This window comes from Mesoplodon bidens (assembly GCF_964165515.1).
Source record: "Mesoplodon bidens genome assembly, chromosome: 5".
Classification (NCBI taxonomy): Eukaryota; Metazoa; Chordata; class Mammalia; order Artiodactyla; family Ziphiidae; genus Mesoplodon; species Mesoplodon bidens.
The window spans coordinates 66,310,005-66,326,645 of NC_138161.1; the positions used below are offsets into that span (position 1 = coordinate 66,310,005).

Sequence of the window (16,641 nt, forward strand, 5' to 3'; positions counted from 1 at the left end):
ATCACCTCACATGTTTATATTTTTTTGGTGAGAACGTTTAAGTTCTACTCTCTTAGCAAATTTCAATTACACAATATAGTGTTATTAACTATAGTCACCATGGTTTACATCAGATCCTCAGACCTTATTCATCTTATAGCTGAAAGTTTGTACCCTTTTACCAACCTCTCCCTATTTCCCTCACTACCACTGCTTCCCCCAACCAGCCCCTGGCAATCACTTTTCTACTCTGTTTCTATGAGTTTGACTTTTTTTTTTTTTTTTAGATTCCACATATAAGTGATATCATGTAATATCTGTCTTTCTCTGTGGTTTATTTCACTTAGCATAATGCCCTAAGGTCCACTGATGTTGTCACGAATGGCAGGATTTCTCATAGCTGAATAATATTCCATTGTATATATGTACTACATCTTCTTTATCCATTCGTCAATTGACAGCCCCTTGAGTTGTTTCCATATCTTGGCTATCATGAACAACACTGCAATAAACATGGGACATAGATATCTCTTCGTTACCCTGTTTTCATTTCCTTTGGATATATACCCAGAAGTAGGAATCCCAGTCCAGTTTGATCAATTCTAACACTTTAATGTCATGTCCTCCTTTCTCCCCACCACAGTCAGTCCCGAGCCCAGAGGGCTTAGAGGAGAAATAGAGACATGGATGCCTTTTTCATTCCTTGCCTCCCTCTCCTGGGGTTCCCTGTCCCTCTCCAGTGTTGCCCTAGACCACCCTCACCAGTGGAGCCCTGATGGGAAAGGGTCAAGCCAGTTGTCTTCTGAGGGCTCTACTCAACCCACGGGAAACTCATCCTTCCCGGTCACATCCACCAGTGAGAGTGCAGGCTGCCCCACCTGCTGCTGTCTACATTTCCCCCATCCCTCTCAAATAGGACAGATCAGGAGGACGGATCAGGCTGCCTAGCAGACAGCTGCCTCGGAAGCAGATGCCACTGTCGCCTTCATGTGGTCACCCTCACGCTCAGCCGGTAGCCCCCCTCATTTGGCTTTGTTGTGAGGGTGAGGAAGAGCACCACCTTTCCTTCCCTTTCAGGAAGGGATGGGAAACCCCCCATAGAACTTATGGTTCTTGTGATTTTTCCTTCAAACGGCTGGTTTTCGGCGAGAGGAGGTGGGGAAGGGAGGGCTCCTAGAGCAGTTCTGCTGCCCCCTAGGAAGTCCCACTGGGATTTGTCTTTCCAAGGCCTTCCGGTCTCTTTAGAATGTAGTGGTGGAGGTGTGTGCGTGGGGGGGGAACGGGGTCCCAGCAGGGTAGGAGGGTGGAGACTGTAGCATGTTTTGTTTGCTAGTAGGACTTCAGCTGCAATTGGAGACAAGAGATAGCGTCTTTTTAAGATCCTGTTCTATTTGCTATGCAAATTCTCACTCTTCACAGCAGTCACAATTCAGAAAGAGATCAGACTTTCAGACTCCTTTTTCTCAAACCTCAAAACCTCCTCTCCAAACTTGCCTCTCAATTGGCAGCTTTGCTTCCTATTTCTCTGAGAAAATAGAAGCCATCGAAAGAGAACTGTCACACCCATCCTCACCTCTGTCTCCACCTACCCGCACCTGGGCTCCTGGGCTCTGCCTTCTCTCCTGACTGTGAGTGCTGGGGGGTGTGTGTGTGTGTGTGTGTGAGAGAGAGAGAGAGAGAGAGAGAGGAGGAGGAGGACCAGAATGAACAGAGGAAAGAGACAACAGACTTAATAATATGCATAATGTTAGAGTAAATTTAAAAGATGACCTGAATGACAGTATGAACTTGTCATGCTAATCAAGTTAACGTCTGTGTTCTGAAAAACAGAATAGGTCATGAGTAACATTACAGGGATTAATGGTATTTTTTGACCTGCTAAGTGATGGTACTTCATTTGCTTTCTTTGGTACCTAAGATTGCTAGATGTTACTAGAAGTCTTGGCAATATATACGTTTTTAAGATCTGCATTGGCCTCATCTGCCCTTCTCCAAGCTTCTTCAACCACACATTCTCCATTTCCTCTTCTGTCTCCACCTCTCCAGGGCAAGTAAATGTGCATCTTTTTAAAACAGCCAGAGCTACTGGGGGTGGTGAGGGAGGGAATGGAGACTCTGATGATTTCACAGTCAATCATCCCAGTGGATCAGCTCCTCACGGAACGGGGTCTGGTTAAGGACCCAGGGGGCATCCAGGCATGGCAGAGAGGGCAGTCTTGCCATCATTTTCTCATCCCTGGGGTTTGGGTTTGGGGATATTGACACCTAGGGAGTTGGTGAGACTCTCTCCTTTGGGGAAGGAAAGGCAGGAGGTAGAAAGAGTTGCTGTGTGTCAGGCAGTTTACTAGAGCTTGTTAACAGGTGAAGAACTGGGGCTCAGAGAAGCTGCCATCCATCTGAAGTCACACGGCTGGGATGAGATGGAGCTGGAGTTTAAAGCCAGGTCTGCCTGCCTCCAGTCCTACCACACTCTTATTGTTGGCTATAATCAGAAAATGTTTCCTTAGACGAAGCCAAAGTGAAACCCAGGAGTGAGATGGTGCTGGCAGCAGCCTGTGGCCTCTCTCCACCTTCCCACAGCTATGAGGTGACATCAAAAGGAAAGATGGTGGTGGGTTTGAGATGCACGTTGGGGGCAGGGGTAGGAGTGGGCAGAGCTGAGCCCAGCTAAACCCGTGGATGGGCAGATGGGTCACTTCCAGCCAGTTTCTTCCACCACTTGGAAGGCCCAACCCAGGGGACCCCCGGGGTGTCCTCTTCCTGTGACCTTCTCGTGGAATTGCCAGTACAGTACTGCACACCCAGCAACAAGCTCTCAATGTTCACAAGTCATTTTACTTTGAAGTTAGGAGATCTCAGGGAACAGAAACTAAACCATAGAAGTTGGCATCCAACTGTCATTTAAAAGCTGCAATTTTCAGTCTTTCTCAAAATTTGGAGGCCTGGAGACACCTGTGATACATTTTCCTGACAAGTGTAAAGCAAGGGTCTACCTGTTCTTCCAAGGAAAACAGAGACAGAATATAGACAGCTTTAAAATGAAAGCAAAGTTATGTGGTTTGGGGCACAAAGGGCATGAAGTATTCTCTTTACATGAGTTTAGATGGCCTTATGCTCGTGTATTATGGTTTGTTCTGAGAATGGGTGTGTATGTGCGTGCAGGCCTGTGCACGCATGTGTATACACATGCAGTACATATAGAACACCAGGAGTGGAGGCTCCAAAATCATGCTCTTCACCTCAAATTGGAAAGGAACCTGGCAAAAGATCAGACTTTCTGAAAATCGAGTAGGATAGGGGCTTGAGCCATTTTGGGCTGTGCACTAAAATTTCATGAGAAGTTCTAATGGGTTTCTATGCGCCCTTAAAAAACAAATGAGGCAGGTGGAAAGAATTTTGTTTAGTGTGAAAAGCAAGGTGCAGAGGGTTTGTGTAGTGGGTCAGCAAGTGTGTAAAAAGTTCAGAAAGGATGGGATAGAATAAACTGGTGAGGCTCAGAATTATAATTTCCTAAGATTATTTTATATTAGTATGTTAGTTTATATTCCCCCCACTCCCAACCCCACCCCTAAACTGAAGGCCATGCTTCTATACATGTGTGCATGCACACATGGACACACACATAAAGGCTTACTCATTTATGGAACTGTCAGCCCGGGATCCTGAAGGAAGGTGAGGAAGCTAGGAAGCTGGGAATCTGAGCTGGGAATGGGCAGGCAGGAAAGGCCAAAAGAGATTCTATGGATTCCAGGGGTTATAGCCAGTAGCTTCCTCTCTTCCCCTCCACTCCCTTCTCTTCCTCTCCTCTCTTTCTTTCAAAACAAGTGTTTAACGAGCACCTATTATGTGCCAAGCACAGTTCTAGGCAGGAGGCACACAACAGGGAGCCCTGAGCAATGAGCACTGGATATTGAACCCGGTGTCCTTGGTCTCTTGCTTGCCTCCCTGTGTTCCTTGATCCTAGGCAAGTAAAGCCATCTGACTCCACTTCACGGTGGGGGCCTCTATGCGGTCTTGGGATCAGGTCCCTTCCCACTGCCCTCTCTAAATGAGCACACCATACCAGAGGTACCATGCCTTTCCTTAGCAAAGATTGAGCACTGGCTGTGTGGCAGGCACTGTGCTAGGCACTGGGGACACCTCACTGAACAAAAGAGGCCAGAATTTTGCCCTCCCAAGGCTGACATTCTCCCTGGGGGAGATGGACCATATACACTGATTATAAGCTGGTGTTCCCTACCAGTGTCTCCTGTAGAAAGATCTCTATACTCACCTTCTAAAACACATCACCTCACTTTCCAGGCGGACCCCGCTTTCTTGGCCCCCTGAAGCAGTGCTCCCCAGGTCTCTGACCTCTGTGAGCTTTAGTTTCCTCACTGGTGAAACGGAGATGGCTGTGGTTAGAACTAACAGAAGACTAGTGGCTCTGACATGCGTACAGTCATCTGCGGAGCCTGCTAGAACTGCAGAGTCTGGGGCCCAACCCCAAGGAGTCTCATTCAGTGTGTCTGGGTTGGGCCCAGTGGTCTGCCCCCCGTCCCCAGGGTGACTCTGAGGCAGGTGGTCTTGCCCAGGACCACTCCAGCCCCATGTGGAGAGCACTGCACCAGACGATGAATGTGACAGGGAGGGCACTCTCTACATGTCAGCTGTGTTGATGTTGCACAGGGAACACTGTGCTGGAAAAGCTGGAATGACTGGCCTGACGCGCCAGCTCTGGGTGTGATGGAGTGGCCAGGAGAATGCAGTCCTCAGTCTCCTGCTGTGAGGAGCCTAATTGACTGATGGTCCTGGTTGCTACCCTTCTGGATCTACCCTCGTCTTTGTGCTGAGACTGCCCACAGCTAGTGACTGAGCAGGGCAAGGCTGCTAACACAGCTCATTTTCATAAGAGACTTCAGCTTGAGGCTTCCCCGCTGCCTTGGCCAGGACATTCCAGGAACTGCATGGTGTTCTGGGGCTTCCTGTGCAATCCTCTTTCCTTCTCCCTGTCCTGCGCAGGTGTCAGCCCTGCAGCAGGGTCTAAAGGGTCTCCCTACTGTCTTCAGCTCCCCTTTTTATTCATCACAGGTCTTATCCCTGATAAATTTCTTGCACCTCTGGTCCCGTCCTGGCTTCTTTTCTCTGAGGACCTGGACCTCTACACCTGGCTTGGTCTCTGACATCAGAACAGCCTTCGGTAGTGCCCTTCCTGGTGGCAACAGCACCTGATCAGTGGCATCATGTGCAGGGTGGGAAGCAAGGCCCCTCCAAAATCATTTTATCCCTGTCTTGGGCAGGCCTGGCACAGCTTGGTGCAGTGGTTGGTGCCGCCTGTTGACACAATGGTTCAGAGCACGGCCTCGGGAGCTAGGTTGTCCTGCTTCAAATCCCAGCTCTGCATGAGCTTGTGTAAGGTACTTAACCCCTCTATACCCTGAAGCTGTATGTAGATAGTACTCCCCTCACAGAGCTATGGTCCAGGAAGTTCCATACTGCCCTGTTGGTGGGTTCTCTGCCTCACAGCAATGTGCTGCAATTAAGGAGAGCTGGGTAAGTACGGTGCCTCCCCCTTCCCCTGACCCATCTAGAACTAGCGCTCTGTGGTTTCTGCCACTCCTTTGGATGAAGGGTTCATGCGGTATACTGGAAACACCCTGGTTCCAGGCCAGCTCTGCCACTTCCAGCAGAAGGGTCTCCATAGGTCATTTTCGTTCTCTATTTCTTTGTTTCTTATCAGTGAATTCAAGACACTGAACGACTCTTCTTAGAGGCTGGACTTCTAGCCCCAAGATTCTATCAAAGGATAGTACTCTCAGAGGCCAACTTCATCTTCTTTCATTATTTCTGTTAAATGTACACTAAACGTGTTAATACATTGTTGTCTCAGCTCTGTGCTGGGCACTGGGGACTCAAAAATGAAAAGAAGAGGCTTCCCTGGTGGCGCAGCGGTTGAGAGTCTGCCTGCCGATGCAGGGGACACAGGTTCGTGCCCCGGTCTGGGAAGATCCCACATGCCGCGGAGCGGCTGGGCCTGTGAGCCATGGCCGCTGAGCGTGCGTGTCCGGAGCCTGTGCTCCGCAACGGGAGAGGCCACAACAGTGAGAGGCCCGCGTACTTCAAAAAGAAAAAAAAAGAAAAGAAAAGGTTTTTGCCCTCAAGCCACTCAGGGTCCTCCTAGGGGGAAAAAACGTCCACAGATGACTCTGGGACAATGTGGGTTTGTGATCCCCTAGAGATGAAAGACTTCTGCCTTGGTTTTTACTAACATTTTATAATGGGAAGTGGGAGAGGTGCAGGAAATAGTTTCCTGATGATGTTTGGCTCAGAGAGGAAGGGCAATGTGTTTACATGTCCCCTGCTTAAAAAAAAAAGAAAAGAAAAAAGTATATTTCTTTTCATTGAGAAGAAGAAACAGAAAAACTGGGGATGTTAAACAAATAGGGAGAGACCTGTTACAGGTCATGAGGCCAGTTAATGATTAGTGAGACCCGAGTGGGTGTTTAGTGTTCAAAACTGTGAGAGCCTGGGTTATGAGATCTCTTTGTCATTAGGGGTCGGCTTCACCCCAGCTCCGAGACTTCCAGCTCAACGATGGCCCCAGACCCCTGGGAGGGCTGCTTCTGGTCATGGGGGCTCCTTCTGTGGCTCAGTGTTGGAAGTACAGGTAAGTCGGGGGCTGGGGCCTTGAGTGGGACTTCTTTCGGTCAATAATTCTATTTTTTCAAGCCATCTATTTATGTAGCACTAACCTTTGGAAGGTCCCCTAAAAGCCCTCTCCTGAGATGAATTTAAAAGAGGGAGAAAAAAACCTTCAATCATAATGGGAATGACAGCATTTTCTTAAGTCACAAAAATTGAACTTCCTCTAGTTGTTTTACTCATTTTTCTAAAACCTGCGTTACTCCTTTCACCTTGCACAAGCCAGGAGGAGTATAAAAAAATAAAATGTGATGAATTCCAAAACATGATTCATTTTCACCCTGTAAATATCCATTGTTCCAAGATATATTTAATTTTAAAAATTTTAAATTTCCGAACTATCAACAATTTTGTCATTGAGATTGTTAGAGGTCCTTTCTGATCTTGCCGACCCAGCTCAAGTTCAGGCTCGTCATCCCTCTTGGCAGTACTATGATAACTAGTCCTGTTCACCACAGATAACCAATGACCTTTAGCACAGTTTCCCTCAGATGCCATTTGCATGGTGCCTTTCCCAGTGAAAACCCCACCCACCGCTCTCCCTTGCTTAATATAGCAAATCTAAACCCTCTTATGGCGTAGGGCATCTCGGAAGAGTAAAATCCCCTCCTCTGACCAGCAGTGGCATCACCTTTGGAAAGCTCCCTTCCCTCTGCCCCCAACAGCAGACTGCTTTTGTGTCATGTCCACGAGACATTTAATTCTCATTCCCCAGCTTTAGGGTGTGTCATTCTTTCTGCCTGTAGTTGCTCACACTACCTTTTTGTTCATTTCTGCTCTTCACGTCTTCCAAAAAGGCCTCCATGATTCATACTTCCCTTGCAACACCACAGGCCCCTGCTCACCCCTTCCCTGCATCAACGGTTGGCGTTGAAAAGGTGCTACTTAGCAATCATTTATTTGAGTGCATGTGTGTGTGTGCGTGTGTGTATGTAAAGTGACCGTATATCTTGTTTTATGAAGTGACTGTTTATACACTATATACTAGATCTAAAAGGATTTATATTTTACACATTTTTGATAAATGTGAGAAAAACTGCCCTGCAAAGAAGTTATAACTGTTGATTTGTACGTGAGCATGTCTGTTTTCCCACCCTCTCCAACAACACTTTGTATTATCAGATGTTTTTCATATTGGCAATCTCATAGAAAAAATAGTATTACACTGTTGTCTTAATTTTTATTTCTTATTGTGATTTGTGCTTCTGGTGTCTTGTTTAATCAATCTTCTTATAAAATTATAAAAATAACCTTTCATATTTTCTTCTAAACTCTATCGGTTTAGATGAAGATCACCAGGGACAAATCTTGTGGTCATGCGGTATTGTTTTTTTCCTACTCCTGTGGGGTATTTTTTAATATGATGTTGAATTTTATTTGCCAACATTTATTTTTATTTTTTTATATATTTATATTTATTATTTTGTGTATTTGTTCATAAAGGAAGTTTATCTATCATTTTTTTTCTTGTATTGCCCTTCTCTGGTCTTGATACTAAGATGATTATAACCACATAAAATAAGTTTCTGTTCGATGAAAGAGTTTTATATAAGATAAAGGTTACTTGTAATTTAGAGGTTTGGTGGAGTTCTCAAATAAAACCATCTGGCTCTAGCATATTTTAGGGCCAGAGAAGACTCTTGATTACCAGTTTGATTTTTTCTTTTTTTGGTGCTAGTAGCTTTATTTGGATTTTTATTTCTTCTTGAGTCAGTTTCAGGAAATTATATTTTTCATTGCTTTTAAATTTTCCAATGCATTTCTCTGGGAATTTTTAAGAATATCTTTTATACTTAATGTTCTGCAGTTTTACTATCATCTGCCTATTTCTATAGATTTATTTCCTTTTTATCTTGCTCATTACCCTGAGTATAACTTGTGATTAGAGAACTCATATCTTTTTTCAGTTATGGAAAATTCTTAGCAATTACCTTTTCAAAATATTGTTTCTTCTCCCATTCTCTTCCTTTAGATAACAGCTACTAGTTAAATGTTGGAGCCTCTCCATCTATTGTCTGTACTTTTTAACTGCACTTTCATATTAAAAAGCTTCTTTTACTTCTTCTGCACTAGATATTACAACATTGATTCCATTTTTATTTCCATGACTATCTTTTTCATTTCCATTTTCTAATTAGCTTTTTACTATATATCTTATCATTTATGCCCATTTTTATTTCATAATTTCTTATGCTCTGTCTTTATTTTTATCCTTGTGTATTCTCAGCATACTTATGTTAAAGCTTTGTCAAAGATTTTTTTTTTTTTTTTTTTTTAATTTTTGCGGTACGCGGGCCTCTCACTGTTGTGGCCTCTCCCGCTGCGGAGCACAGGCTCCGGACACGCAGGCTCAGCGGCCATGGCTCACGGGCCCAGCCGCTCCGTGGCATGTGGGATCTTCCCGGACCGGGGCACGAACCCGTGTCCCCTGCATCGGCAGGTGGACTCTCAACCACTGCGCCACCAGGGAAGCCCTGTCAAAGATTTTTTAAAACTTTATTTCACCTGGAATGAATTCATGATCCACTTATTGGCTTTATCGACTATCTGTGTAAACATTTGATTTCTTTATATATTTGTTTTCAAGCTTTTTAAAAAGTAAACTAGTTACTGAAGTACAACATACATACAGAAAGGTACACAGATTATTAATACACAGGTTAATAAATTTTCAAAATGACTTCACCTGTGTTACCATCATTCAGATCAAGAAATAAAATGTTACCAGATTCTTAAAACCCATTCCCTGTATCCCATCTTACTCACTACTGCCCCAAAGATAACTCTTATCTTGACTTCTGACACAATAGATGTTTCATTTTAATTTTCAATGAAAAATTTGTTTTCAGTCTCTCTCTTCATCTCTCTGTCTCCCCACCCGAGCCCCCATCTTTGCCCTCTCTCCTCCAGAAAGGTGCGTTGTCTCAGCTCCTGTGAGTGAGGCCTTGTCTTTCCATCCTGTCTCCCTAAATAAAGCTATAGCCCCAGTAAAAAGTCAATAGCTGTTTTTGTTTGTATTGTTTTTGTTGTTAGCTTCCTTTCCTGAGTTGGGGAGCCCCTCTCCACCGCTGGCTACCACTGGTGGGTCTTCCACACCTGACTTGGAGCACTTTTGGATCCCGCTTACCTCACAAAACTGAATTCTTACAACCACTGTCTTCTCTCAGACCTGGAACCCATCACCATTTTGCAATTCTATTCTTGTTCCTGTTTTGGAGATATTATTTTTATATTTGAGATTGTCTATGTCTTTTTCTCTCTCTCTTTTGGATATTCATCTGTCACTACTCTTTGGCTAAAGTGGTGCTTGGAGAGATGAGGTATCTGAGCATGATTCACTGTGCCACGTTCCATAGTCTTGAATGACGGACAGTTCAATCCTATCGTCTGCAAATATCGGCAATTTTTTCTCCCCCTTTTCAAACCTTATAATTTTTAGCCTATTTTATTGTCTTGTTTTACTAGCTAGGACTAGAACTTCCAGTCCAATATTTAATAGAAGCACTGATAGCAGACATTCTCATTTGTTCCCAGTTCTGAATGGAATGCTTCTAACATTTCACCAATAACTATAATCATTGCTATAGGCCTTGGGTAGGTACCCTTCCTTTCTTATGTTGAAGAGTGCTGGGTATTGAATTTTATCGTGTGTTTTTTCCCTACATCTATTGAGTTGAGCATATGTTTTTTTTCTTTGATTTGTTCATATGTGAATTACATTAATACATTTTCTAATGTTAAACCATCTTTTCATTTTTTTGGATTAAACCCTGCTTGACCATGATGTATACTTGTTATCCTTGAAGGATTTGACATTTTATCTAGGATTTTTATGTCTGTGTGTAATAGTGAAACTGGCCTTTAGTTTTCCTTTCTCCTTCTCTCCTTGTCCAGTTTTGACATTTTGGCTATTTTCATAGAATGAGTTTGGATTCTTTCTCCCCTTTTCTATTCTCCAGAACAGTATGTGTAAGATAGGAATTGAAGGATTGTTAGAATTTCTCTGTGAAATCTGTCCTGATAGAGTTTTTTGATGAATAGATTTAAAACTACTGTTTCAATTCTTTTATACTACAGTTTTACATTTGATTTTCTGTTTTTTCTTTCTTGACTAAGTTTTAGTAAGCTATAGTTTTCTAGGGGATTATCAATTTTCTAGGAAAATATCTATTTTTTAACTGTTGGATGGGTATAAACATGTTATTTTGTGGTTTAAAAAATCTACTGGGCTTACATCCCCTTTTAATTCTCTATATTGTTTATTTGTGACTTCCCCCTTTTTTTCTTACTCTATCATCAAAAGTACATGTTTTTTTAAGTACATCTAGTTTATTATTCTTTTCAAAGAACACCCTTTTGGTGTTTATTGTGTGTGGCAGTTTCTATTCTAGGCAGTAGAGTGAACAGAATGGATAAAAATCCCTTCCTTCTTTGAAAGTATCTTCTAATGTGGGGAAATTAATAAACAATACATTTAATAATAAACTGGTAAATAAAAAATCTCCATTAGGTGATGATTGCTATAAAAATAAACAGATCAATTTAAAGAAAATTGAGAGAACAGAGGTGAGGCACATAGGCAGATTGCAATTTTAAATAGAGGGTTAGGGACTTCCTTGGTGGTCCAGTGGCTAAGATTCCACACTTACAATGCAGGGGGCCTGGGTTCAATCCCTCATCAGGGAACTAGATCCCACATGCCGCAACTAAGACCCGGTGCAGCCAAATAAATAATAAATAAATAGGGGGTTAGAGGAAAGAAGATGACATTTGACAGGCAAAGACTTAAAGGAGGAGAGGGAATTAGTCATGTGGATGTCCAGAGAAAGACACTTTGGGCAGAAGGAATGGCTAGTGCAAAGACCCTCAGGTGGGAACCTGTCTAGAGAGAGGAAGAGCTAGGAGGACAGTGGCTGGAACAGAGGAAGCAATAGTCAGACAGGCAAAGGGCTCCCCAAGGGGATGGTCTAAGATATTTAGGGCTTTCTTCCACTGTTAGGACTTTGGATTTGATTCTGAGTGAAATGCCTTGGTGGCTTTTGCACAGAGATGTGACATGATTTGATTTACTTTTCTACTACTGTGTTGCAAATAGACTGAAGGGGGACAAACATGAAGGCAGGAAAAGCATTACAGGCTACATAATTTTGAGAGATGATGGTGGCTTAAACCAAGGTGGTGCCAGTGTAGGTAGTGAGAATGGTTTAATTCTGAATATTGTGTTCTGAGGATTTACTCACCATTGTATGGGGGTGGCAGAAAACAAAGTGTCAAAGATTTCTCCAGGAAGGTCGGCCTGAGCAACTGCATGGACTGAGCAGCTGCTGATGCTGTTCATATTCATTGTTTTATTTAATTTCAACTACTTCCTTTTTTTAAAAAAACGATTTAATTTTATTTATTTTTGGCTGCATTGGGTCTTCATTGCTGTGCACGGGCTTTCTATAGTTGCGGCGAATGGGGACTACATTTTTTTGTGGTGCACGGGCTTCTCATTGTGGTGGCTTCTCTTGCTGCGGAGCACGGGCTCTAGCCACGCGGGCTTCAGTAGTTGTGGCTCTTGGTCTCTAGAGAGCAGGCTCAGTAGCTGTGGCGCACAGGCTTAGTTGCTCCATGGCATGTGGGATCTTCCCAGACCAGGGCTCAAACCTGTGTCCCCTGCATTGGCCAGCAGATTTTTTTTTTTTATCCACTGTGCCACCAGGGAAGTCCCTTAACTATTTCCTTTATATTTCTTTTCCTACATTTTATTTGGTGTTGCTGTATTATTCTTTTTCAGCTTTCTGAGTTTAAGATTAATTTACCTAATCTGTGTCTTTCCCCATTTCCCCTGATATCTACATGTATGTTTATAGATATCAGCCTAGTACTGTTTTAGCTACTTTAACTCAAGTTTTGATATTGTATTGGTTTTATTGTTATTTAGTTTTTAATATTCTCTGGTCTCCATTGTGATTATTCTTTAACTCATTCATTACTTAAAAGGGAATTTTAAAATCTCCAAATGTGTCTTTAAATAACTTTTGTTACTGATTTCTAATTTTATTACATCTTATTTAGATAACGTTGTCTGGAATATATTGATTCTGCGATGCTTGTTGGGCCTTGCTCTGTGACATACTATGCTTATTTAAAAGGACTCAGTTCTCTGTCTGATGGATGCAAACCTCCCTACATGACCAATAGAGCAAATGTATTCATGTATGTGGTTCAAGTCTCATGCTCAAGCAGAGTCCTTTCATCTTTTCTTCAAAGAGCTGGGAGAAGGCAGATGAAGTAGTCAAGTCAGGCATCGTTCTCTCTTGTGTCCCATGGGGGCTCAAGTTGCCACAGGCTGAGGAGCCTGGGGGCCTGCACAGTCATAGTGGGCTTCATCGCTGGGGTGTCCAAGACCTGGCTGCTCAGAAGGGAGATACAAGGGAGCTTGGGGACCAGGTCTGGGACTTAGGTGCTGAGGTGAGGAAACGGCTCTCAGCACTCTCTAAGGGTGCGGTTCCCACAATCTGCTCACAGTTCCACAGCCCAGCGTACCCCAGATCCACCTGCTTATTGTACATGTGCTCCCCCGTTACCTCTGAAGGCAGATAACCATTCCAGAAACCTGAAATAGCTGTCTTCCTGGTGAAGAGCCCTGCACAAATCAGTCTGCAGTCTGGACCTGTCTTCTGATTCTGCAGATAGTTTTGTCCCATGGCAGGAATATGAGGTAGCTAACAGCACCAGGACTTCGGGGCTGGGGGGCCAGTGCGACAGTGTGTGCCCTGCTGCTCCAGCCGGTCTCTTTCTGTAAGACCAACTGGGTGTCAGGTGCCCCGCCTCTTTATCACAGGCGTGAGGGTGGGCTGTTGGGTGTTGAAGATAGGCCAGATTTTTAGCTCCCTGGGAAGCAGGAGTTTCATGCTGCTGTATCAGTTCAGTATTGTAGAAGGCCTTTCAGTGACCTTGACCATAAAATATCCCGTTTAAACGTACCTGTTGGAAGGCACTGTAGAATACATACAGCTCATTAAGGGTCCTCTCTACCATCTGGCTGGGCAGCCATGTGCTTGGACGCTGGAAGGCTCTGGAGTGGCTCTGGACTGCTCATAAGGAAAAGAAGTGATGAGGCTGGAGGGGGGAGTTTGAAACCCTCTGGGATGGGGTGCTCAGACCAGAATGAGCCTAGTCCTCAGGACAACTGCTCATTTCATAGCCCAGAAAACTGTATTATTTAGCTAGGACTGCTGTAACAAAGTGCCAGAGACTGGGTGGCTTAAACAACAGAAGTTTATCATCTCCCAGTTCTGGAGGCTGGAAGTCTGAGATTAAGGTGGCAGAGGGTTTGTTCCTTCTGAGGGCTGTGAGTGAAGGAGCCATTCCAGGCCTCTCTCTCTGGCTTGTAGATGGCTGTCTACTCCATGTGTCTTCACATCATCTTTCTTCTTTGTGACCAAATTGCCTCTTCTTATTAGGACACCAGTCATATTGAATAAGGGTCCACCCTAAAGGCTTCATTTCAATGTAATTACCTCTGTAGGGACCCTATCTCCAAATATAGTCACGTTTTGAGGTGTTAGGGGTTAGGACTCCAACACATGAATTTATGCAGGGGTGGGGGGACTCAGTTTAGCCCATGACAATATCCATTTCACCACGGCCTTTAATCTTCTCTAGCTGAGCAATATTCATATTCTCCTCTGGTGTTTTATCTTTATACGTGAAAAATATACACAGATTTTGGTTACAGAAGTGACGCCTTTAATAAATGAGTCTGCTTATTACACTTGCTGATTTATGATGAATGCCTATAAGCCCCTGTTTCTCTCTTCCTTTCAAGAACACCTATTTTCCTTTTAAGAACAGATGACCTCACCTTGGATGTTTCTTGGTTTTTTATTTGTTTGTTTGTTTTTTCCTCTAGGAGATGCACCTCCTACCCCACAGACAAAGTGCACTGACTTCCAGAATGCTGATCTTCTCCGAGGCACCAATCTCAAAGTCCACTTTCTCCTCTTCACCCCTTCTGATCCTCTCTGTGGGCAGCTCGTGGAAGAAAGTAGTGACATCCGGAACTTGGGGTTCAATGCCACTCTAGGAACCAAGCTAGTTATCCATGGATTCAGGTGGGAGCCAACCAACCAATAGGATCACCTCAGCTAAGAGCTAGAAAGTGACCATAATTCCATAGGAAGTTAGTGGGGAGCAAAAGGTCACAGGTCCCATTGCTCACCTCCTGCTGACTTTGAAGATGTCTCATAGCAGCCTGAACACACATCGTGTTGTTCTTTCTTGTTGGTCACATACGTTACTCCTCTGCTAACTGTAAATATGTGTGACCCTGGACACACTCTCCAGCTGTAAATATGTGTGACCCTGGGCAAGTCACTTTAGCACATAGAGCCTTGGTTTCCATATCTGAATAAAAGGGAAGTTGTAGAGATGGTCTCAGTGATCCTTTCCTCCCGAAGTGTGGGTTGCACGATTCATCTCAGCCAGTGAGGTTGTAGGCTTTGTGCAATCACTCAGGGGTAACATCGTGGTGTTTTTATCCAGGTTTTTTTTTTTTTTTTGCGGTACACGGGCCTCTCACTGTTGTGGCCTCTCCCGTTGCGGAGCACAGGCTCCAGACGTGCAGGCTCAGTGGCCATGGTTCACGGGCCCAGCCGCTCCGCGGCATGTGGGATCCTCCCGGACAGGGGCACGAACCCGTGTCCCCTGCTTCGGCAGGCGGACTCTCAACCACTGCGCCACCAGGGAAACCCTTATCCAGGGTTTTATCTCCTCTTCTTCTCTTCTTCCTGGGTTTCATGACCTAAGAAACTTCCTCTTCCATCTCTCCCAGAGGTTAGCGTTTCTCAGGCACTACACACTTCTTCAACTTCTCTGAGGCCCTGCAGGCCAAATTTTGTTGTAATGCATAGTCTCTGAGTCCCAATTTAATCACCACCCTTCCTTCCAACATCTTCTCTCCAAAGCCCGCTGAGAATGCCGGAAACAGAAAAAAGTTGCTGAGAGGAGAGAGGGAGAGAGCATGGTGAAAGAGTAGCCCTATGGAGCAGCTGGAGTTGGGGGGCCCGATGAAGAGGTGGACAGTGGGGCACTGCACAAAGGGTCACCATTTCCTCATCTCTGGCTTCTCTCTGCCTCTCCAGTCCCTCACTCCAGGTCCCAGCCACATCCTCCCTCAGGCATCCCTTCTCTCTCTTGTGCCGAAGTCTCTTCTCCGGCAAATCTTGCATTCAGCCACTACCCAAGGCTGAGTGTGTGCCCTCAACCCAGAGATAGCTAATGGAGCTCAAGAGCTCAGCAGCCTCACTCTGCTGCCCACTCCCAGATGCCCCAAAGCCACGTTCCCTGGCATACACCCAGTCTGGGCTCCCCTGTCCACGCGAGCAAGCTCTGGGCCATTGAGAAAACTTCTTCCCCATTCCCAATCTCTTGGGAAAGCTCTCTGAAAATTTTCCTATTCTTCTTCTTTTCCTAGAAAAGTCCTATTATACTCTAAGTTCCAGAAGGATAAGGAATATATCATGTTTCTTTATTTCTCACAAAGCACCTAGCATACTGCCTGGCCCATTTGTCGAATGAAGGTAGGAGTGAATGAATGAATGAGTAAATGAAAACATCCTCAAGGAAAGTGCCTATACTATAGAATGAGAATTAAGATTGCAAATCTTAACTCTAATCCACAAAGCTATCTTTTCTTTCCCATGAGTAACACAAGCAGGGTCAGTGCAGTGGTTTGTGTGGTCTATGCATTACACAGAGGTACCTGACTCAGGGCCGGGGGCTGCACTCTGACCTGAGCTCTGAGCCCTGGCCTCAGGCTACATCCACCTGGAACAAAGGTACTCTTTTATAATTTACACACAGGCTCCACATGTGCAGTCAGGAGCCCTAACTGCTAACTTTGAGATTATGTCCTCCTTATGCTCATGGTGTTGTAGGATTTAGTGCCCATACCCGCCCCCCCAACCCTGCTTACTTGTGACTTTTTCTCTG

General features: G+C 44.5%; 1 protein-coding gene across 2 annotated transcripts in view; it reads left to right on the forward strand.

The window, feature by feature from the left end:
* Positions 1–6,356: 6,356 nt before the first annotated feature.
* Positions 6,357–16,641, forward strand: part of PLA1A (phospholipase A1 member A) — a 34,211-nt gene continuing 23,926 nt past the window's right edge. Inside the window, exons 1-2 of one of the 2 annotated variants that reach the window (XM_081235423.1) lie at positions 6,357–6,625; positions 14,561–14,762. In XM_081235423.1, coding sequence (XP_081091549.1) covers positions 6,553–6,625; positions 14,561–14,762 — 275 coding nt within the window. In that variant the 5' untranslated portion in view covers positions 6,357–6,552. The remainder of the gene's footprint in view (positions 6,626–14,560; positions 14,763–16,641) is intronic. The other variant, XM_081235422.1, reaches the window with a different exon arrangement.